Below are 22,595 nucleotides of genomic sequence, written 5' to 3'. Positions count from 1 at the left end.
ACCAACTCCACAACAAGTAAACATTTGACTAGCATATCAGTTTATAACACAGAACTATACATCTCAACTATAAATTACAAGCTCTTTACTGCCAATGACTAACCAATCAAAGCAGCCCCCACCCACCCCCCACCCCCATCTTACTGGATATCAACTCTACCGAAACAGACCCGCCTTGTAGGTTACTAACCTGATCAGCCGTTACTAATTTATCCATCGTTGCTGGTTTCCACCTTGTTTCTCCCTCCCACAAGACAGTGTGCATAGAACATAGCAGAGCTCTGATGTTATTCTCCTTGCCTTCGGTCCAGTCACGCACCTGTTATCAGAGATGAACATTACAGATAATGAGATGAGGTAATGATGAAGTACCAAACATCGCTTCCATTTTTAAGATAAAACTTTGTTGCTATGGTGATATTTATAACGTCACACATCCACCTCAAAAACATGGATTAACTTTGACCTGTTGGTATCAAATTAGATCCCGGTTAATATTTTTTTAATGTCTAAAAGATTGGAGGTTGTCTTGTCATCTTGCCTAAACTTTATACTTCAAAGTGCTTTTTATATCAAATTCTAATGCCTTGTATGCACACAGCCCACAAACCAATGACAAGAACAGCACTGTGGGAGTGGCACAATTTTCACTGAGTACTGATTCTGTGCAATTGTTTCCATATATGTCTTCTTGGTATGGCACAAATTTCAAACTAGAATTGGCAACTACTGGTAGTTGGGGTATTACCAAACACTCACGTAACTTGAGCTGGTTGCTAATGGCAACGGGGAATAATTGTTCTGTTATCCCATACCATCCTGCTATATAAAATGGTCAAACTGCTACAAACCCTGCATGACAGCTTCGGTACATAGAAATCGTTAACATTTCAATATTTTATAATAGATGAAATCTCCATAAACATCAAAAACTGTAAATATCCAGAATTTATTCCCTGGACAATCGAAACCTTCAAGGTTCAAACGTTTACTCTGACATATCTCAATAACATCTACAGCAAACTCCAGCGACTAAAACACGATGCACGTTTCACGCTACGGAGATGTTACGTTAATCTGGCCTACGACGACCAAAAACGTACCTTCAAAACCTCTGGATCTGTGGATTCCTCTAACTGCTTCCGTCGCATTTGTTTGATTGATTTTGGGACTTGTTCCTCGGCTTGGGAGGTAAACTCGTGTCCACTCAGTAAATCTCCAAAGTCCTTGTCTCTTGCTCCTGGCTTCATAACTACCGGGAAAGAAAACAGAAACATGTTCTTCAAAAAGATCATAATCTATCACAAATGTTAGGTTTTTAATTAATGGTTCATGTTTGTCTTCCAATCTCGTGGAGTGGATTTGAAGCAAAATGTAACAAGTTTTCTGAATGTTTTATGGCAACTTTGAGTTTTTTTCTTTCTTTGTAAATCCAAATATATGGACATAGTTTGGACTAACAGGATCTCTTCGTCCATGTTATAAGGACACAGGATATCAACCTTGCTAATAGTTAACGAGCTGTATGGATGATCTTGACAATACAAATTTGAATAAGGTACCACTTCAGTCTCTGGACAATTCTGTGATTCACCTGCTTCATCCATTGTTTAATATCACTTTGTTTCATGCATCTGCCCAGACTGCACATCATAATTCCTCGTTCCTCAAACTGCCTGCTGCAGTTTCTTTGAAACTGCCTGCTACGATCTTCTAACACTTTCTAAATCAGGGTTGTCCAACCTTTTGCAGAGGAGGGCCACATGGAATGAGTATGATGAAGGAGGGGGCCGCATGAACCCTACGCTCGATTTTTCGATTTTTTGCCCGAAGCCCAGGGCAACAAAATGTGAGCACTGCGCGCGGAGCGCACTGATTTATTTTCCTTCCTGATAAAACAGATGAATAAAGTCCAGCCGCCCCCCCTCCCCCCTCCGCTGAGAGTGTCACACAAACTGACCTGTATGCAGTTTTTTGGACCCAGAAGGTTCAAATGATTGATTATATAGCTTCAAATTGTTATCAATAAATCTGCTCACTAAAATTTCTCACCGTAGAGTATCTCTGGCGGGCCGGACGCAACCCTGCGGCGGGCCGGACTGTGGCCCGCGGGCCGTAGGTTGGACAACCCTGTTCTAAATGATAGTCTCTCCTCCAACTGCCTCACACTGTCATCCACACTAACTCTGGCACTGTCATCCACACTGCCTCACAATGTCACCTTCACACTCATCCACAGAGCCATTCACACTACCTCTGGTCCAGGGGTCAAATATTTCCCTCTTGTCCCTCTACCCCCTCTACCCCCCATGACTGATGACTGTACCCACTCTACCCCCCATGACTGATGACTGTACCCACTCTACCCCCCATGACTGATGACTGTAACCCCCCCATGACTCATGACTGTACATTACCTCTAGGTCCAGGGGTAAAAGTTTTCCCTCCTGTCCCTCTACCCCCAATGACTGATGAGAAGCTGCTTCCATAATAGTTTGGTCTGGTTGCCTGTGCCATAGGAGGAGCAGATGTTCCCTGCCGTGGTGGTGGTGGTTGCCGCTGGTGATGTTGGGGGGAGCTAGATGTTTGTGGTTGGGGCTGCTGCTTCTGTTTGCTGGGAGCAGCGGATGGCAGACTACTCTTGAAGTTTCCTGAGCGCACAGATGGCAAAGAAACAACAATATTCATGAGAACGACTGTAACCAAGGAAACTAAAGCAGCTGGAAGTATGGGATGGGATAATTGGTTCGTACTTCCACCTGTTTAAATTTCTTGCTAGGAAGTGATAGTCAATAAGTTCACGGAGAAACTCTACAACTTGGGGATGGATGGAGAAATAAGAATTGCACATGAAACGAATACCCATCTCATTTAGGAATGATCAAGTTTGAGTCCACACATTCCCTGGCTCACTGGCTGTACAGACTGTGTTGCTTTGAATCTAACCAAACACCAGTAATCCTACCAGAACGGTTTGATTAGAGTTTGCTTGAGACATACAGAGTAGCTCTTGTGGAGTGGATCACTCCCAACGAGTGGCCTTCAAAGCTTTCGTCATTTAGTACTTTTGCACTGAGGTTGTAACTCTGTGTCTAACAGATTGCTTCTAAGTAGTGGAAGTTTCAATGCATTCCACATTTTGCATTAAGTTGATTTCACTCTGTGTCATTCTGACCAGGCAATGTGATATATTCACACATAACTGGATACCACTCATTCTGACTAAGAGATAAATAAGTGTGGTTACCACCAGGTTGATTGCTTCTAAGCAGTGAAGTTTCAATCCATTTCACATTTTGCTTCGAGTTATATTAACTCTGTGTCATTCTGACCAGGCAATGTGATATAATCACACATAACTGGATACCACTCATTCTGACTAAGAGATAAATAAGTGTGGTTACCACCAGTTTGATCGCTTCTAAGCAGTGAAGTTTCAATCCATTTCACATTTTGCTTCGAGTTATATTAACTCTGTGTCATTCTGACCAGGCAATGTGATATAATCACACATAACTGGATACCACTCATTCTGACTAAGAGATAAATAAGTGTGGTTACCACCAGTTTGATCGCTTCTAAGCAGTGAAGTTTCAATCCATTTCACATTTTGCATTGAGTTGTATTAACTCTGTGTCATTCTGACCAGGCAATGTAATATAATCACACACAACTGGATACCACTCATTCTGACTAAGAGATAAGTGTGGTTACCACCAGGTTGATTGCTTCTAAGCAGTGAAGTTTCAATGCATTTCATATTTTGCATATAGTTGTATTTAACTCTGTGTCATTCTGATCAGGCCATGTAATTCATTTTGCATGATGTTGTATTAACATGTAATATAACCCCACATAACTGGATACTCTTCAATCTAACTAAGCCGTACATGTTGTTTCAATCATATGGCTACTAAGTTACTGAGGTATTACTGTTTCCTTCTCAAAACAAAATACATAGTTAGTTAATATATAGAAGCCATCCTTGATAGTTTCATCATTCCGGTTGGAATGCCAATGGACATGCGATATCAGCTTATGTATAGTGGGTTCTTTGTCTTTCCTATAACCACTATGTATGGTTACCACCAGATTGTGAAAAATTAAATTACAATATGCAGATTTTTATCAGCCACCCCGTATGTCGACTTACCTGTGAGATCTCCGAATGGATCAAACCTCAGCTGTTCCGTACTCATGGGAGGTGTCTGGGACCTCTGGATTTCGCTGATAGGGGTGTTTCCCCATCCTGCCATCAAATCGGGTCCACTGTGGCTCTGCGGAGATGAAAACGATTAAACGAGCGATGAACATTACCACAAAGGACATCCCAATGTTTGGTGACACTTCTGTCTCTGACTACCCTCTTGCCAATTTAAAGTGGATTTTTTAGTGGATTTTGATTCATTTTTCAATTCTACAGAAAAAAATGCTAACATCCAATGATAATTTGACTGGTCAAGTTTCATTCCAGAAAAATGCAAAGAAAACTTAAAACAATGCAGAACATTCCACATTGATTTTTTACATGTGGTTACGGCTGATCTGGGAAAGTGTATGGGCGACTAAAATGTCTAAGAATGAATCAGATCCGTCACTGACTTGCACATCTAAAGACAATTTGGTATAAAAATGAATAAGGATTGCCCTTCGTTAATCCTATTTTGAGTACTACTCGGTATGTTAGTACAACAAGACTGAGACAAGTTATATTGTTGACGTTGTTGTCTCTGTTAAACTATTGAGGTTCAGCTTGACACTAATTTGTCTCTGAAAAAACATATTTCTGAGAAATGCAGGATTGCTAGTGGTAACCTTAACAAAATCAGACAGAATCGGAAGTTCCTTGATTGTGAACGTTGTAAATCTGTGGTCTTGGGTCTCGTAATATCTCATCTTGACTGTTGTAATGCTTTACTGATCGGTTTACCTGCCTCTACCCTGTTTCCCTTACAGTCTATATAAAACCAATCTGCAAAATTGACTCTTAGCAGATGAAAATATGACAGTACCAGGGATTGTCTTTTCACTTTACACTGGCTCCCCCATTGAGCAACACATTACATTCAAGGTTCTTTGTTTGATTTATAAATGTATTAATAAACAGGCCCCCCCCCCCCGATTATTTGTGTAAGATGTTTACTAAGCCGCCTGTTTCGTCATACCGTATAAGAAGTATATCTGTTACTACTTTAATCGTTCCCGCCACCCGCACAAAACAGTTTGGCAACCGTGTATTTTCTGTAACTGGGGCCAGGATGTGGAACGACCTGCCATCTTCGGTTGCTAAACAATCCACATTTCTCTCTTTCAATAAAGCTCTGAAGACAGTTCTCTTTAATTAGGCTGTTATGTAATCCTCTTTGTTCTTTTTTCTGTCTTGTTGCTGTTTTTGTTCATTTGTATGTTTTTTTTTTCCCTAGTAAAGAGTCATAGAATATCGTTTTAGTTATGGCGCTATATAAATGCCTTATTATTATTAGGTAACATCACTGACCAAAAACAAAAATCATCATTAACAGTCCCCCCCACCCCCCCCAACAATAGCAGGACTGGGGCAGATGTACACTGACAATAAATTGTTAATACCTGTCGGAGGGGAACAGAGCTTCCATGTTGAGGACTGTTGAGGCTGTTGGGACTGAATGCTCCAAACCCTGCCTGGTTATCTGACGATCCCAGCAGGTCATCCGTACTGTGACTGCCTGCACCACTGACCTTTGACCCAAACGGATCAACATCATGCTTCTGAGAGGCCCTCGACTGAGGGTTCGCGCTCGCCGATGATGTGAACGGATCAAAGAGGTTGTCTTGCTTCGGTCGACCCTTCGTAGACGTTTCAACGCCGCCTGCGGAAAATGGATCGAACGTTTCGTCCGCAAAGTGGTTCTCTGTCTGGGGAGGAACCTCCTCTTTGGCGGTAGGTTGACCAGTGGAAGAAAATGGATCAAACGAGCCGGTTGGATTGGCTTGCTGGAAGGGATCAAACAAAGTGGGATCAGATTTTACATGGTTTTTAGACTTGTGTTTCTCGAAGGGATCGAAACTGCCGCCGCTGCTTGTGGCTTGACTATTAAAGACACCGTTCCCTAACGAAGAATTTGACAATAGATCGACGTTGCTCGGGTTGCTATGATCAATGCCGCCCCCCAGTAGGTCCTGGTCCCCGTTCACATTATGCTGGGATCCGATTCCCAATATATCTTGCTCTTCCGCTCCTTGGTTTGCGTCCTCCTGCCTCTGGGATGCAGAGGAATGCATCGATGTGAAATCTGCGTCAAACAGAGCACCTGTCTGGGCCTGGGAGGAATCGTCACCAAACAAGTTTCCGATGCCGTTACTCTTTGATTCCTTGACTACCTTCGGAGGAGCTTTCGCCCGCTCGGCCTGGAATGCTTTAAACTCATCATCTGCAAAGATTGCATTGTCATCATCGTCATCATCATCGTCGTCGTCGTCCAAGAGTTGCTCCTGCTGTTCTTCTTCTGCTACTCGCTGCTGCAGGTTTTGCATGTTTGGGAGAGGAGCAGGAGGATGAGGAGAAGAAGAAGAAGGCATTTCGGGTGAATCAGGCCTCTCCCTGGCCTTCTTGTCCAGGTGACCTGTTTTAAAAGACAGAAAGATTGACGTTCCCTTGAATTCTTCATTCATCTTGATCGTAAGATGACGTTACCAAACACGGATACTCTTCAAGAGAGTTTATCCTAACTTACTCCTTCAAGAGAGTTTATCCTAACTTACTAAACTGCACTACTGTCACTTTATTACCAAACTTATCAAAACTGATAAGCAGCTGGTTAAATATCATCTACTGATCTTACCTAAAAATGACTCCACTTTCCATCATCTTTATTTATTAACCAAGTGTAATCTGCTCTATAAATGCAACGACTTACATTGTCTCACCAAAGAGGATGGCACTAATTTGATGAAAATAGCAACCCTGCCAAGATTCTTATATGCAAATTAGGCTAAGTCAAGGTGCATCTGTTATCTTTGTAGGGCTAAGCTTGGAGTTACTACTTGCTGTGAATGGGTATACTTTCTTGGGACTTTGACACATTGGCTGTGACATCACACTGAACTGTGAGGGGCCTTTCTTTGCACACACAAGCAGCTGCTTTAAAACTTAAAAGGGCAAAAAAAAACATTTCAAATTTGATAGCAGTTCAGAGATAAAGTAACAGACAGGCAAAAATAACATGCTGACAATTATAAAAACGAAATGCTGGCTGTGAACTGTCGAAAAGTAAACCACTCGCAACTGTCACTAGGCTAAAGTCGTTGCTAACTATGACTGGACTGATGAAGACACAAGTAATACATTTCTTTGTTTCTATCCTGCTAACAAGTTACTTACCATACTGAGTAAGCACTCGGTCCCATTCAGCTTGGTTTGAGAAACAGTACTTTGGAGTTATTCTCTGGGTTTCAAAGGTATCCCAGGGTGCACTTCTCATCGACTGAGCTTTGTCTTGGCTGACCTCGAGATCAATCGAGATATGAAAGTTATCAGAGAATTTGTCAGCTTGTTCCAGAAAGTCCAGCTCAAACCTGAGTGAAAAGAAAGATGAAAGATTTGTCTTCAGGTCTGTTGAGAAGTGGCATTTCACTGTCTTAGGTAATAACTCAAAAAGAGGGTTACAAAGTAGGAAAATACTGGACCTTAAAAAACACCTCTCCAATTATAACTCTGGCTGGATAACATATATGCAGCAAACAAAGATTATCTCTAATTTCTCTGCTTTCAAAGCTCCGAGATAAAATTTGTGAGGGAGTAATTCCTGTAATTGAAAACAAGCACATGAATTACCAGCGAAGTCAGTCTGTGAAACAAGTGTCCCGCCATAGGATTCAAATTCGAATTGAATGCAAAAAGAGCAAAATATGCTTGGGAAAGAGGATTTCGAACCAGTGACCTTAGGATGACAATAATTTTTCTGTAGTCATTTAATTTTCATTTAAGTTTAAGTTATATCGAGAGTTAAATCAAAGACTGAATTGTGATCTCTTGACACTGGAGAAGAACATGTGACATTGTGAGACATGCTATTCAAGAAAAGCAAACTGCTCATCAATTTCAACCATCACTGATTGTAACACTGATTGTAACACTGATCTCTAACATTGATCTGTAACACTGATTGAAACAGCAACAAAATGGCATTTCTTTTTCAAGAAATAAATCCTGACAGAAGAAACGCTTTTTAATTCTCTTATCTTTTGTCAGTGAAAATGTAAAAATGACTGACAATCGATGACTAACTGTAAAATCGATGAAATAACAACTGATGAATAATCCTCTGATTTCATTTTTATTCACGACTCTTTTCTAGAGCAACTGCTTTCTTAGGAAACAGTCTTAACATTCATAAGGTGAGCATTTCTTTAATATTTGAGCTTCGCTTCTCTTTCACATTCTGACGGGAATAACGATGGTAATGCTCTGTAGATTTGAAGACATGATCTCTTGAAACAATAGGAGTACATGTCATGCTCTGCTCAGTATTATTTTTGTTGTAAATCCATCTGGCCTGAACGATGGTTCGGATCTTCATACTCACTTTTTGATGCAAAGCTGTTTGTTTCCAGGATTAACAAACCCTGTGTGGAACTGCAGCTGGAACATCCGAAGAGCAGTGACCTAAAACAGATGGAGATGGAATCTTGTCACGCACGATTATAACTGATTCCAAACATTAACTATGCGATGTTTTTTTTAATTTGCATTCTACATATCCATAAATCTAATAGGTAAAGTGTCTGTGCCATGAGATATTGATGGAATCAACTTCATCAAGTCTCTCACTTAACTTCAAATCATTAAAATAGCTCAGAAAGTAGGTTGGGCAAAACGTTTTGGACCAAATGCAACAACTTGCTTTAACATTGATGTCACTGTGTGTGTCTCTAAATAAGGATCCAGGAGGCATTTGATGGATGTACACATTTTATTTTGCACTTGTGCCATAGACACACGGTGAAACTGGAAGAAATTAATCAAATTGAGTCTATAACAAATAATACATTACAAAGCTATTATAACAACATACTATAAATATGACCTCTATGAGTTACATTACATGTGACACCGCTGTGACATAAAAAAATTTCTTTTGGTTAAGGCAGACACATCAATAACTGAATGGATTGGCTCAAAAAAAATTCTGTGTGATTTACTTGGGCCATACCTTTCCTTGGACTCGACCACCAAACGTTGACCTGGCGTGGTATACAATGATGGTGACATCACCAGCGATGGTGGTGTTCAGATCGACAAATGCCGTTCCGTCTTCAACCTCAAAGCCCCTAATAATAATAATAATAACAATTATAAGAAGAAGAATTTAATATGACTGGATAGTGCTTAACAAAAGATATTATCTGAAACCGCATTTTCCCGGTCAAAAGTTCATCCGAGAAGGCCGGCACCAGGCCATGCAAAGTCTTTCACAAAATTAATGTTAAATTTTGAATCTGCCAAATTGGCACAATTTGGCAGCCAATGTTATTCTCTCAAAACTCGGGTGATCTGGTCATATTTTCTGGTTTTCGTAAATCAAACCAGCAGCATCTAGTCTAAATGAGTTGAAGACTATCAAATAAATGAAGATGCATCAAAGCTTACCCTTATCATTTTGAGCAAAATTGGAATTAAAAAAAAGTCATTGCACAAAAATAATTTTAGGAGAATAATTATGTTTGTCCAGAATTGTGAAATTGACTTTCTGTGCTAGTCGTCATATGATTTCAGCTTTCCTAATTCATACATGGCAATATTTTCTGCATTATTTGGGAAATCTGATCTAATCTGATCTGATCTGATCTGATCTGATCTGATCTGATCTGATCTAATCTAACAAACAGCAACAGGGTCTTTCATTGTTTCTTCGCTTCTTCAAAGCCTTGTGAAAACTTTCTGTCATTTGAATACAGAATACATTCCTAATACTGTCATTGTGATTTGATAACTTGACCAAATTGAAAATTTAGCCCAACCCTGATTTTAAAGCATAAAGTGTATGCATCATTTTTGTACAATACTGTCTGCCACAAATTTGGATTACCCCCCCCCCCACCCACCCATATGCATTGAACAGAGTAATGGACACATCTTGAATTTGGCTTTAACACTGAAGTGCTTAATTTCAAAAGACATACATGCATTATCAATTACAGGACAAGGAATCTTTTAGTGTTCACATTTCATGTTGCATTTTCTCAGGTTTATGAATTTTATTTCTCATAAAAAAAGTCTAAAATACGTTGGTTCCTGTGGATGATAATACATCTTAGAACTTGGGTACCAATTTGACCAATTTTGGCACAGCAATTTTTGCAATGCGACTGGTCGAATTTATTCCTTATGGGACTTGCCTGGCCACTGCATTGTACAGTATTATTAACATGCTAATCCCACTGCTCAAGTGAACCACACATGATCATGTGACCTCATTAATAATAGCATAATTGGATTGTTTACCTCATTTTCTCATATTCTTGTGATGTGGATAGAATTCTCTCCTCTCCTTGATACACTTCACAGAATGGACGACATCCACTTCTACAATAGTTACAGCAAACGAAATATAAACACATTCAGTTGTACATTATTTTTACAATTCATTATTGCATTTTATTCAAACAAGGAAAGGAGCGATATTAGTATAGTGATAGATATGAACCAGCAATTTTTTAACTTTTTATTTCAACTCTTCTAAAGTGACCTGTGCAGACAAAAACATATTTTTCATTCCATCTTTCCCTTTATCTTGCTTTGTTCCTTCACTCTTTTTCACTTATTAATTTCTTTCCATTTGTTTATTTCTTTTCTCCTGTTTCATCTCTTGGGGTCCTTTCATCTTCTCATTATCTTTCAAATGTTTTCCACTGTCTTCCTACTCCAACAGCTTACTTTTATCTTTTGACTTATTTATTTTGCCTCACCAATTAACCAGTCTGTCCTCTCCATTCCTATAACTGAGTATGTTTTGTCATCTGTAAGGGATGCTTCTGTAGATACTGCTATGATAGAAACGTCTGCCCTCTTAATTTTTATACATTAGCCTTAACCAGATTTTTTTTTGTTTTTTATTGTCTCCCACAGGAACATATGGAGTAAACAAATACAAATTGATTACAACTGTTACCTCTGTTTGTTGTACAATGGAACTGGTAGGAGGTTAAGTCTTTTCAGAAAGATGATGTTTTTATGAGGTGCAATTGGTTTCTCTGGAGCCAACATCTTCCTGATGTAGTCCATATATCTGACAGAAGATAAAAATAAAATAAAACTGTTAGCAAACTGCTTATCCACTAGAGAGTCTGTGTAGGAGAATGTGTAAAAGTAAGTTGGCCTGACGTTTCGATCCTAGCAGGATCTTCTTCAAAGGCCAAATGACAAGTTACAGTAACAGAAGGGACAAAAACACGCACAGAATACAGACAGGTTAATGAGCATGGTGAACACAAAGAGATAGATGTAAGGGGATTAGTAGACAAGAAATGGAGAGAAGAAAGAAACCAACAGGGGAAAAGGAGAGGTAGGAGAAAAAAAAGAGAGAAATGTCACACGTGAGAAAAATTCAAGTGAAGATATGAACAGTGTTTTCTCAGCTGGGTTGCCAGGTGCAAAATGCATTTTATTTATTTTTTTCATAAAATGTTGAAGGGAGATGAAAAAGCAAGAAAAGTATTTTACCATGGAACAGAACCTGACTTTACCTCTTTTGCGATGGACTGATGGATGGAGGGCCGCGGGCTACTATAAAGTGATAGAGACTCGCCTCTGTGGATTGGAAGAGCCGGCAGAAGGATAGAAAAGAACAAACGACTGTAGCTGATGAGGCCTTCCCATCCTGAAACAGAACAGAGAGATTTACTGTAAAATGGCTGCCAGAGTAATGATAACAAAAAACAGCAGATGTGACCAGATTTATAAACAGGGATATTTCTAGGAAGTAGAGATATATGGCTGCTATTGCAAGGAAGTTATAATTTCATCCATGGCAGTTAGTGATTTAGAGTCATGAAATTACAAAACTATTACAAATTATTTTCGTCTTACCGTAAGTAAATATCAAAACAAGATTTGCATCACAACACAATTCATAGCAGCATCCACAGAGAGAAAGTATGACATCAAATTTTAAAGTTTATTATTGTGCAGTTAATTACAGGTTAACATTACGTGTAAACTCTTGCAGTACAGAGAAGCTAGACATACGTTCCATACATGTTCCTTCTGTTGACAAAAGCACATGTTAGGGTTTACTGTGTATAATTCTTAAATTACAGTGAACTAAGCAGACATTCCATGGGTCCTTTGTTTGACATATGTTAGGGCTTACTATGTACAATCCCTACCATACAATGACCAAAGCAGATATTCTGTATGTGCTTTTTAAGCAAAAAGTCCTGTGAAGTCTCCTGTAGCCAAAATCACATGTTAGGGTTAACTGTGTACAATTCTTACCGTACAGTGGACTAAGTAGACATTCTGTGGGTCCCTCTGTAGCCAAAAAGACATGTTAGGGCTTCCTGTGTGCAAGGAGTTCATGCTTCCTTAAGCAAAAAAGTCCTGAGAAGTCCTTCTGTGGCCAAAATCACATGTTATGGCTTACTATGTACAATGCTTACCGTACAGTGGACTATGCAGACATTCTGTATGTGCTTCTGTAGCCTAAATCCCATGTTAGGGTTTACTGTGTACAATTCTTACCGTACAGTGGACTATGCAGACATTATGTATGTGTTACTGTAGCTAAAGATACATGTTATGGCTTAATGTGTACAATTCTTACCGTACAGTGGACTATGCAGACATTCTGTGGATCCTTCTGTAGCCAAAGATACATGTTCCTGCAAACTGTGTACAATAAAGCCAACGTTGGTGCCTTCTTGGTCGGCCAACCACAATCAAGTACCTGTGAAAATATTTGTACAGAGTGACAACTTTATACATACATCCCAGTGCATGTTTACATACACTGATAGAATCAAAGAAGAATATTTAGTTCACAATCATAAAAATTTTGTAGCAAAACAAAAATTCCAGGAGAGGTTTTACAGCACTGCTTAAGTGTCTGTTCATGATTTTATGTCCAACAAGAAACATCAAAAGTTAACTTTATATTCTCCATATTTTTCAAAAACAGTTCTAGCAGCAGATTTTTAACATCCCTATGTATGGGAAAATTTGTAATAAAATCTTAAAAATCAAACTATCAATATTTATTAGATCTGATAAAGCCACTAGCTAGAGATATGGACTACTTTCTACCCTGGCTTACAGAATCCTCCCATACTTACAGAAAGTTTCTAATGAACAAGCCTATGACCAGATAACACGCTAAGATGCCTTTAGATAGCATGAGGAATATTTTGAAAATTGCAAACATCAAACAATTGAAAATAGAGGTTTCCTTTTCATTTCTTCTCACATGATTAGGAATAACTTACTCTTTTGTCAAATTTTTCAGAGCGATACTTCTTCTGCGTCAAGTTGAAGACGTAATAGCGCCCTCCGTGTTTGGATGTTAAGTAGTTCCTGACGTCGTCGATGTGATGTTTGTATGCAGACTCGATGCCGTCCGATGGATACGACATCACGACTATGCGAGATGTTAAGTACGACAGATCCAGGTCAGCTTTCGCATAGCTACAAAGGAAGAGGAGAGGTAATTGGAATATTGTGATGCAGTTGTATGGCTAGACATTGTGCAGTGCTTATCATGAGACAGAAAGTCTGAACAAGCACCCTGAAGTTGATTAATAACTTTAAAATTCCCTCACCACCCCCCTGCCCTCACCACCCCCCTGCCATCACCATCCCCCCCCAAATGAAAAATTACCTGCTAACAGACAGCAAAGTTTCAACCAAAGCTATGAGTATCTTCTTCCTATTAATTTTCTGCAGTGTTCAGTGCCCTGTGCCGATCCCTCGCTACTCAAAAAGTTTATCAGTAGTCCTTCCCCTCCTCTAACCCCACCCTAACTCTTACCTCAATTCAGTAAACAAAATGATCCTAAAAATTCAACCTTCCAGAATTTAAAATATATGATTAATCTTTTAACCGATGATATGAAATAATTGCTACCAGAACAGTCTAAACCTTACAAGAGCAAGCTTCAACCCCCGAAACATAACAAGAAAACGGTACATGAGCGACCACTAGTGTTTAGCATATGATGTCCATTATCTCATATTAGCAGTCAAAGCATTACATACATACAAACATAGCATATTAGAGGGCAGCATACAAATTCCTTAAATACTTTACCTAGCCACTGACTGAGCAACTTTACTGGTAGTGTCCTTCACATTCCTGAAGAAGTTGCCTGCCCCTCCTTTCACCATCCCAAAGAAGTTACCAGCGTCCTGTGCATCAGCACTGTCGGCTGCTGGATCTGAAGGCGTTTAGAGTGTGAGAGTCAAGGTGTTACAGACAGTAGGAGAACCACGGAATGGGGGAGAGTGAAACTTGATGTCGTAAATTCCACATAAGTTAGTGGTTTGAGTACTTACAAAAGAAAATACTTGTCTTCACTGAAAACCATGCACTGCCCTATCTGTCTAATCTGCAGAAATTGGTTACTGTTAGGGTTTAACCCCGCTGTGCCCATCTCTTCCCCTCCCCCTGTGCCCCTGTGCCCAACTGCCCCCACCCCACCCCACCCCCCACACTGACTCAATTCCTGTCCATAACCCACTTCTCTTTCTTCAATATATTCTTATGCTTAAATTCAGTCTTATCCTTTGTAAACTTCAAATGATCTTCTTCCCCAAAGCTGGATCAATGGTTTTCAAACATTGGCCATGCTTGCATCAAAGTTCTGTTACAAGTTGTCTTTTTCAGCTAATGAAAGCACTGACTATGCATCCTTTCCTTTGCTCTTTCAACCAATTATCCACACCCTGGCTAGGAAATATCCATAGGAAAGTATTGTTTTTGTGAAGGACATAAGCCTTGGAAGTGTGTTCATTTCTTCATGGTTAATGCACTTTCTGTAGGATGTATATCCTTAAATTAAGCTTTATCATAATACTGTGATAATTAAGGAGTGCTCATGCATGCATTATTTGTTATTATTTGGGCGGGGGGCGGGGGGGCGGGGGTGGGGGTGAATTTAGATTTCTGACTTCATATTTTCCAGAAAAATGGAAATGATAGTGTTATATAATATATTTACCGATGTGAAAAAACACACTACAGCGGTGAGATCTACCAGAGACAAAATATTTACGATCATTCCAGTAATGTGAACAACGAGCAGGCATAAACCATTCAGTATGGCATTAAACCTCACCTTGGGCATCTTGTTTCACCCTCGGTAAATCTGTGTTCCTGTCCGGAGATTCCTGAGCTATCTTCAGGGGGGTCTTCATGGTCACTCCTCGGGCAGCCCCAATCTCTTGAAGTTGCGCCAAGATGACTGTCAGGGGAGGTCTGTCGTTGGGATTAACCTGAAGCATTGCACCTGTCAAACAGAACAAAGAGGCAGTACTGATACATCCTCTGTGTCGCATATTTTGCTCTCGTTTAAAAGACTTGATCAAGTCTACTGTGAAGAGAACGACTTGAAGCAAGCAACCTGTGCAGAAAACTCAGCGAAAGAGTTGCAAATATGCCTCTAAAGGAAGGAATTCTCTAACATTTGACAGACAAAGGTAGCACTACTACTTATCATTCAAATGTTGCATACGTTGCTCTGGTAACAGACTTGGTCAAGTCAACTGTTAAAGCATTTTAACCTTTAGTTTTAGCTCTGAATTTACTTTGAATAAGCAATTCAATTGGAAGAATATGCTTGCATCAGAGCAAGAGATCTATGCGGTTTCAATAATTTGGTTTCTCCCAACTATCAAAATGTTAAACATTTCAATTCAATACAGAAAATTTTTGTGTCCCACAAGTTTAATATAATACTGTCCATTTTCATGCACCAATTTTCGAAGTTTTATTTAATTTAATTTCTCGCCGTTCTAATATCCAACTAAGATGGCAGATTGTTGTGTCATTGTTTCAGGGAAATTTTGTGACGCTAAAAATCCTTTAACAGTGTAGTTTCAATAAATTTAGCACTTGGCTACTTCAATTCCAGTCTAAATACTAATGCACATGCTTAATACTTAAATGAAAAGGTGTCAAAAGGAATAATTAGTTTCATCCCACTTCACAGATGATAAAAAATCTAGAATACTGTCCAGGTTTGATCAATCTAACTTTGAGCATTTGCTCTCTAGGTTTGGTACAATTTACCTCAAAACTGATGACCAAATGCTAAATGCTACCTTTTAAAGAAAGATGAGAAATCGTTGACAATGTCACTGAGTAGTCTTGAATTGTAAATGACCTGCAACTGAATATGCATTAGTAAAGATATAAACAAAGAGACTGTCAACCAAACAGAGGATACCCAAATAACTAACTCCCATTGGTTGTTCACCATAGCAACACATATTGTGACAGTCTCCTCCTACAGTATTATACTTACGTATTAGATCATGGAGGACGACATACTCCCTGTCCGTCTCGGGAATGGTGTAGTTAGCATTCAGAATGCGAAGCTTGGCCGAGTCCTCAAATGGATGGAAGCCATAACAAAGCAAGAACAATGTACAGCCTAAAGCCTTTTGGAAGGAAAAACAGATAAAGTAAACCGACCCGGTTCGAGTCACTCCAAGATTAATGTATGTTGTCCAGTTACAGACTTGTTGACAATTGACAATTCATAATCATGGACGTTAAATATGAATGTAAGAGACTGACTTCGGTCAGCTTGCGGCTTTGATAAGCCAATGAGGCTTCTTCGCGAGTTCCTGCTTGCAGGAGGATCTAAAATACATACATACATACATACATACATACAAGTAAGCCACTAATTGCAGACATTGCAACGAACAGCTCTTGACTTTCTACTCTTATTTTCCTTTTTCTATTTAGATTTTATCAAGGTCTTGGTGATGTGCATATATGACTGTCTTTACGATACACAAACTAATAAATGTACAATTGTAGAATGCATCACACTATACGTGATCATTTCAGATGCATAACATAATTGTTTTCAATACACAAACATTATTGGAGGCCTCATATTAACTCTACCAGCTTGGCGGAAATTCTGTGTCACAGCTGTTTCCCACCAAACATTTGATCATTGAACAAGTCTTGAATTGTAGATGACTGCAACTGAACATTCTTTAGTAACGAAATAATCAAAGCAATATGATAACCCTACATTGTACATTAGTATTAAAGTCCTCTGTTTTGAAACCTTGCAGATAACATTATTCAAAGGTACCACATCGTTCAGTGGATACAACCCTTCCTAGCTCATTAATGTACATAATGTACTTCTTACCCACACGTCCATTGCCTCATTGATTGGAAAGTTAAGGTAAAGGTCCAATACTTCTGGCGGTCTGTACATAGGAGTAGTTTGAGAACAAATCTGGCGCAAATTGAGAAATGAAGATTCATAAACAATATATATTTGTGCTCATTTTCTTTACCTGGCAAGTGAGTTGTACAAATAGACAGATGCTTTAGTTGTTTATACTAAAGGTCACGACTTTTAAAGGTTAGCAGATCAGAGGGTTGAATATCTCTAGGTGAATATTTACAGGGACAGGCTTCAAGTTGCTTAAGTGTACCAAGAAAATATGAATGGTTGAAGATCTTCTTTGAGGTAGCTCTTTTGTTTAACATTTAGTCTCTTTATAGCCCATTTTTCTCCTGCTTATTTGTTGTTTGAGGGGGAGGGGATGGGGGAGCAGAGTAAGAGACAGGAGTTTGTGAGTAAAACCCCAGAAGAATAGTCCTCCTCTGGGGAACAGCCCAGTCACCGGGAACTATTTTCTTTTTTCTTAGCGTAAGGGTACATCCTGGCAGGGTGGGTTTGCCAGGTCTGGAGCAACCTCTCATTATTTTTACTGCTCTCTTCAACTTCACTCATTTCACCAAAATGCCATTGTCTGTTTTACTCAAACTAAAAATTCTAATTAACCTGCAGGAGCCATGCCTTACACGGCTCGATCAGGAGTTTTCATTCTGACCATGGTTCTTCTGGCTCCTTCTTATAAACATTTAGGTGTGAGAGTTTTAAAGCTTAAGGATAATGACTGACTGACTGACTGACTGACTGTCTGTCTGACTGACTGACTGACTGACTGACTGACTGACTGACTGACTGACTGACTGACTGACTGACTGACTGACTGACTGACTGACTGACTGACTCATATCTTTATCCCTTCATACATTTAACTTTATGTAAATTATTTATCTGTATTTTTTCTTTGAGATATTTGAGTACGTATACCACATATAAACTTGACAAATACTGGTTAGTAATAATTAACCGTCAAGTTTTCATCGAGTAGGTCATCTCAAATTACCTCATCTTCCACCACATTCCTCTTCAAAGAAGTCCAAGTTTCGTCTGGCTGATGAGATTTGTTGGTTGTACTTCCAAAGTCACAGAGTTTTATTAGGCCATTGGAGCTAATCAGCAAGTTTTCAAGCTGCACAGAATTTAAAAAAAAAGAAAAGAAAAAAAGAAGTACATCTTAGTCAATGTGTGAAAGTTTGTAACTTTTACCGTGTGATATTAAAATCCCTTTTCCATATTGTTTGTTGCATTAAGTTACTGTCATATGTACACACTAAATATATAAAGTGTACAGTATACAGTTTATACAGCAGTGTAACTACAGTAGCAATATGCATATATGCAAGGTACTCTAAGCCAATCGGTAATCACTCAGGCTGTTTGACAATGCAGGGTTCTTTACTGAGATACAAAGGGTTACCATAGCAACATACTAAACACATACTAGGATTTGAATAAGTTATCACTGCATAGTGCATACACACAATATAAACTGACATTACAGCAATTTGCAACATAACAATATTTACGTAGAGAATAAAAGGAGTATTTTGGCATGGAATTATATATGGTAGAGAATAAAAGGAGCATAATTTGTATAGAAATATTACACAGAAAATAACAGGAAAATGTAAATAGCATAAATTTGTGGGCACTTAACAATAATTCTGAAACATGAAACTTCATAAAAAAAACATGTCTAAATGTGTGATATAATCACGCCTGCTATACTGCTGTACTGTTGAGAAAATCCTAACTTCAAGGTTTAACTACTTACCTGTAATCATTCTCAATACAATGCTTCAAATATCACATAATTACTTAATAGTTTTGGGACAAGTTTTCCACCACAGAAAGTGCAAACTTTGTAATGAAGATACCTTCTTTGTTAGTCTGTGCTGTTTACACGTTTAAACGTGTAAACGAACGAAACATCGTTTAAACGTTTAATAAAACCTTATGAACGTTTAAACGAAATTATGATATCAACTGAAAATTAAATTATTGGCAAAAATCGCGTATCAATTCCCGTGTTTATTTTGTCTATTACGCGAAATAACAAAACAACTTACGATCAGTCGAATCATAAACCGCGAACGTAATCCCACTTTTGTCCCCCCCCCGATGTATCCGGCGATATGAATGGCTTAAACTTGAACGCTGTTATCCTTTTGTGAAAACTTCCTGATTCGCGGCACAAGTGTACTTTATATCGAGCCAACAGCGGCGGCGCAGATAATCCAGTCAATGCATGTTCGATCGAAATGATTACAATCCCTGTCCATCACTTTGAACTCTCCGACCAGACAATACCGGGTCGAATACTCAACTTGGTAATAGTTGTTCAAATACATGATCAAAGGAAATGTATCGATTGGAGATCGTAAAAAAAAACTCTGAAAATCAGTAGAGAAATTACCAATTGTGTACGAAAAGTAAGTTGGTACACCTTTCAAATTTTACGAAAGATCCAGCAAAACACTTTCGACAAATTCACGCGAAACTGGCAAATCGTGCTAAATGCAACTAATGTCATGTATACAAGGTTCTAGTACACCCATTTATGAATAAACCGTAAGACCACATCTGGTGTTATGCGGGGGGGGGGGGGGGAAAGAAAGTATTTTCTAGAATTTCCAAAAATACGGAAAAAATGTCCTACCACAGTTAAGTGTATAACAAATAGCCTAACCACCTCGTCTGTTACGGATCTCACGTAACTACAAAAACAACCAATTGTATTTTGCGAACTTGACGTTTTCTACAAGAACATGGAAATAATGTTAAGCATTAGTTAATCATGCCGTGTGGCCTAAAACATATTTTATTACAAGGTTTACTTTAATAAAGATGACCATAGCTTGATATCTTGTGCTGCGTGTATGAACTGTGCCTCGTGTATCATTCGGAATACTCTATGAAACGTTTCTTGGAAACGTGCCAAAAATGTTAACAAACAGGTGTTAGACTGGGGATGAGCGCGCAGTTGTTTGGCAAGATACCTGGGAAAATTCTGAGCACATATACAGTATCCTACCGTAGTATTTAAGTTAGGTTAAACCGTACTGCAGTTGTAAACTGATGTACGTTTATTGCGCGCTATTCATTGTTAGGCATTCTAGAAACGGGGCTTTGCCGAACGTTTTTTGTTTCATAATATCGGAGGTTCTGTAAGTTAAACTTTTTAAAGATTGTAAAACAGATTAAATCTCTTTTCATTTTATAACATAATACAGCTACTCTAACTTGTCATTTAAAATTTTTCATCAGCTTCGTGACAATTTAAATTCAAAAGTTGTCAGTATTTTGCATCCTCAACTGCGAATTTTTTTATCGCCAGACACGCAAAAAATTCCTTTTCCTTTTCCAGGGTCTTCGCCCCACCAGGGCCCTAGGGCGGTCCCCTGGACCCCACGCCTTTATACTCGGCGTTTTCTCGCGATATTCGCGAACGTTTAAACGTTTAAACGAACGAAAAATCGGCCGTTTAAACGTTTAGGTCTTTAAACGAAAACTCACAGCCCTACTTAGTTGAGAGATGAATGTCCTTCTTTTACAATCGACAGAAGTCAATTGTCAAAACCACATTTTAGAGGATCATCTTCACAAATGAAACAACATTTTGAAACAAATAAAGTGTGCTGCACAATCTAATAATATTTTGAAAAAAATTTGCTGGGAGTCTTTCCTGGCTGATATGCAGGATGTTTCATTTAAGTCATACTTAATCACTGTTTAATTTACAGTGAAACTCCCAGGATGTACTTGAATGACTAATTACTGTAAATACCGAAGGAAGATCCTTCACACTATTAATGATTGCTTTCAGTAAGGTTTGATGTTTTTACTGGGCATTTGCATGACAGCATTGGATAGTCACATTCCCCATCAGGCATGACGTTTTTCCGTCAGCGCTGTGAGTGACATCGCTGCCCATGAAAATGTCCCATCCTGGATGTCAAACCATGGAGGTAGAAACTGTTTTTACCTCCATGGTGAAACTATGAAAATCCCAGGCCTGGCTCATACTGTACATGTCATGGGCAAAACAACAACAAAAATTTAACCTACACCTGCATTGTTTACTGACAAAGGAATGGCACAGCAATAAACAAGACACACAATGGTGAAGTTGACAGGTTCATGATTTAGTTTTACACAGTTTACGATTAAGTTTACACGTAATCCCAAAGAACTGTATCCAGAGGGACTGAAGAGATCCTCCACCATTGACATTACTAAACAAAGAGTTTTTACCTGTGCCAGGCTACCTTTTTCTTTTACTATTTGTAAAACAAGAGCATTTTGGATACCAGAGCATTAAGTAAAATTATTTTATAAAAACCACATTTGTTGTTTATTTTATTTATTTATTTTATTAATTAACAATAAATTTGAAAGTTCACCTTTAGGTCTCTGTGAATCATGGGTGGACTCTGACTGTGCATATGGGCCACGGCTCGACAAGTCTGGTAAAATACCGGTAAGATTTCATTGCATGTGAGAGGGACTTGCTTGTTGGCCAGTACGTCCACCAGTTGTCCCTTAGAGCAGTACTCCATCAGGAGAAGGTACTCTGACTGGCCGTGATCCGATTCCTCTTTGCCAATCGATGCGGCAGCATAAAACTGTACAATGTTTGCGTGACCGGTTAGCTTTTTCTGTGTAGAAGTGATTGAGAGTTGATTAATATTGATAATTTTTTTTTTTACAGAGGTCTTTAACTAACACTCTGCTAACATGACGGTGTAATAACTGAAATCATGCAAAGACAAAAGGTGAGATTGTCTATAAATTATCAGTCAAGTTTAACAAGTCATGCTTTGTATATTAACCTGTCCTTCCTTTTGTCAGAAAGTAGAAACCCTCAAAACACACTGGTCTTGGTTATAACTTAGGTGTTTGTGAACAATAACACTTTCTTCCTTTTTTTTTGGGGGGGGGGGAGCTTGGTCAACTTAGGTGCATACGTTGAACGGAGAGAGTTATTAATTGAAACTGGAAAAAAAAAGTGTGTACAAAATATTAAAAGCTAAATGGTAGGTACAATTTTTAACATATGCTGTACCTGCTCACCCTACATAGCCCCTCAATTGCCCCTATCCTGGCATACTGTGCCATGGAATACTGGTTCAGACATCTTTTATGAAGCCCCTTTGGTTTGATAAATTCCTGGCACGTTACTGACTAGAAGTCAT

General features: G+C 38.9%; 1 protein-coding gene across 2 annotated transcripts in view; it reads right to left on the bottom strand.

Annotated features, from left to right (window-relative positions):
- LOC139981966 (cyclin-G-associated kinase-like) overlaps positions 1 to 22,595 on the bottom strand; it is a 28,974-nt gene that overhangs the window by 2,654 nt on the left and 3,725 nt on the right. For both annotated transcript variants that reach the window (XR_011797943.1, XM_071994425.1), the window contains exons 4-22: positions 21,804 to 22,058; positions 18,404 to 18,529; positions 17,368 to 17,457; positions 16,498 to 16,633; positions 15,310 to 15,480; positions 14,283 to 14,409; positions 13,462 to 13,660; positions 12,804 to 12,926; positions 11,725 to 11,858; positions 11,151 to 11,267; positions 10,484 to 10,564; positions 9,192 to 9,309; positions 8,565 to 8,644; positions 7,361 to 7,554; positions 5,590 to 6,602; positions 4,154 to 4,277; positions 2,418 to 2,651; positions 1,104 to 1,252; positions 191 to 319 (exon numbers count right to left, since the gene is read on the bottom strand). Coding sequence is in view for 1 of the 2 variants with exons in the window: in XM_071994425.1 (XP_071850526.1) it covers positions 191 to 319; positions 1,104 to 1,252; positions 2,418 to 2,651; positions 4,154 to 4,277; positions 5,590 to 6,602; positions 7,361 to 7,554; positions 8,565 to 8,644; positions 9,192 to 9,309; positions 10,484 to 10,564; positions 11,151 to 11,267; positions 11,725 to 11,858; positions 12,804 to 12,926; positions 13,462 to 13,660; positions 14,283 to 14,409; positions 15,310 to 15,480; positions 16,498 to 16,633; positions 17,368 to 17,457; positions 18,404 to 18,529; positions 21,804 to 22,058 (3,600 nt within the window). In the remaining variant the exon portion in view is untranslated. The remainder of the gene's footprint in view (positions 1 to 190; positions 320 to 1,103; positions 1,253 to 2,417; positions 2,652 to 4,153; positions 4,278 to 5,589; positions 6,603 to 7,360; positions 7,555 to 8,564; positions 8,645 to 9,191; positions 9,310 to 10,483; positions 10,565 to 11,150; positions 11,268 to 11,724; positions 11,859 to 12,803; positions 12,927 to 13,461; positions 13,661 to 14,282; positions 14,410 to 15,309; positions 15,481 to 16,497; positions 16,634 to 17,367; positions 17,458 to 18,403; positions 18,530 to 21,803; positions 22,059 to 22,595) is intronic.

Source organism: Apostichopus japonicus, chromosome 2 (genome assembly GCF_037975245.1).
Source record: "Apostichopus japonicus isolate 1M-3 chromosome 2, ASM3797524v1, whole genome shotgun sequence".
NCBI lineage: Eukaryota > Metazoa > Echinodermata > Holothuroidea > Aspidochirotida > Stichopodidae > Apostichopus > Apostichopus japonicus.
Note: the sequence above shows the minus strand (reverse complement) of the source record. Positions and strands in the feature narration are given on the sequence as shown.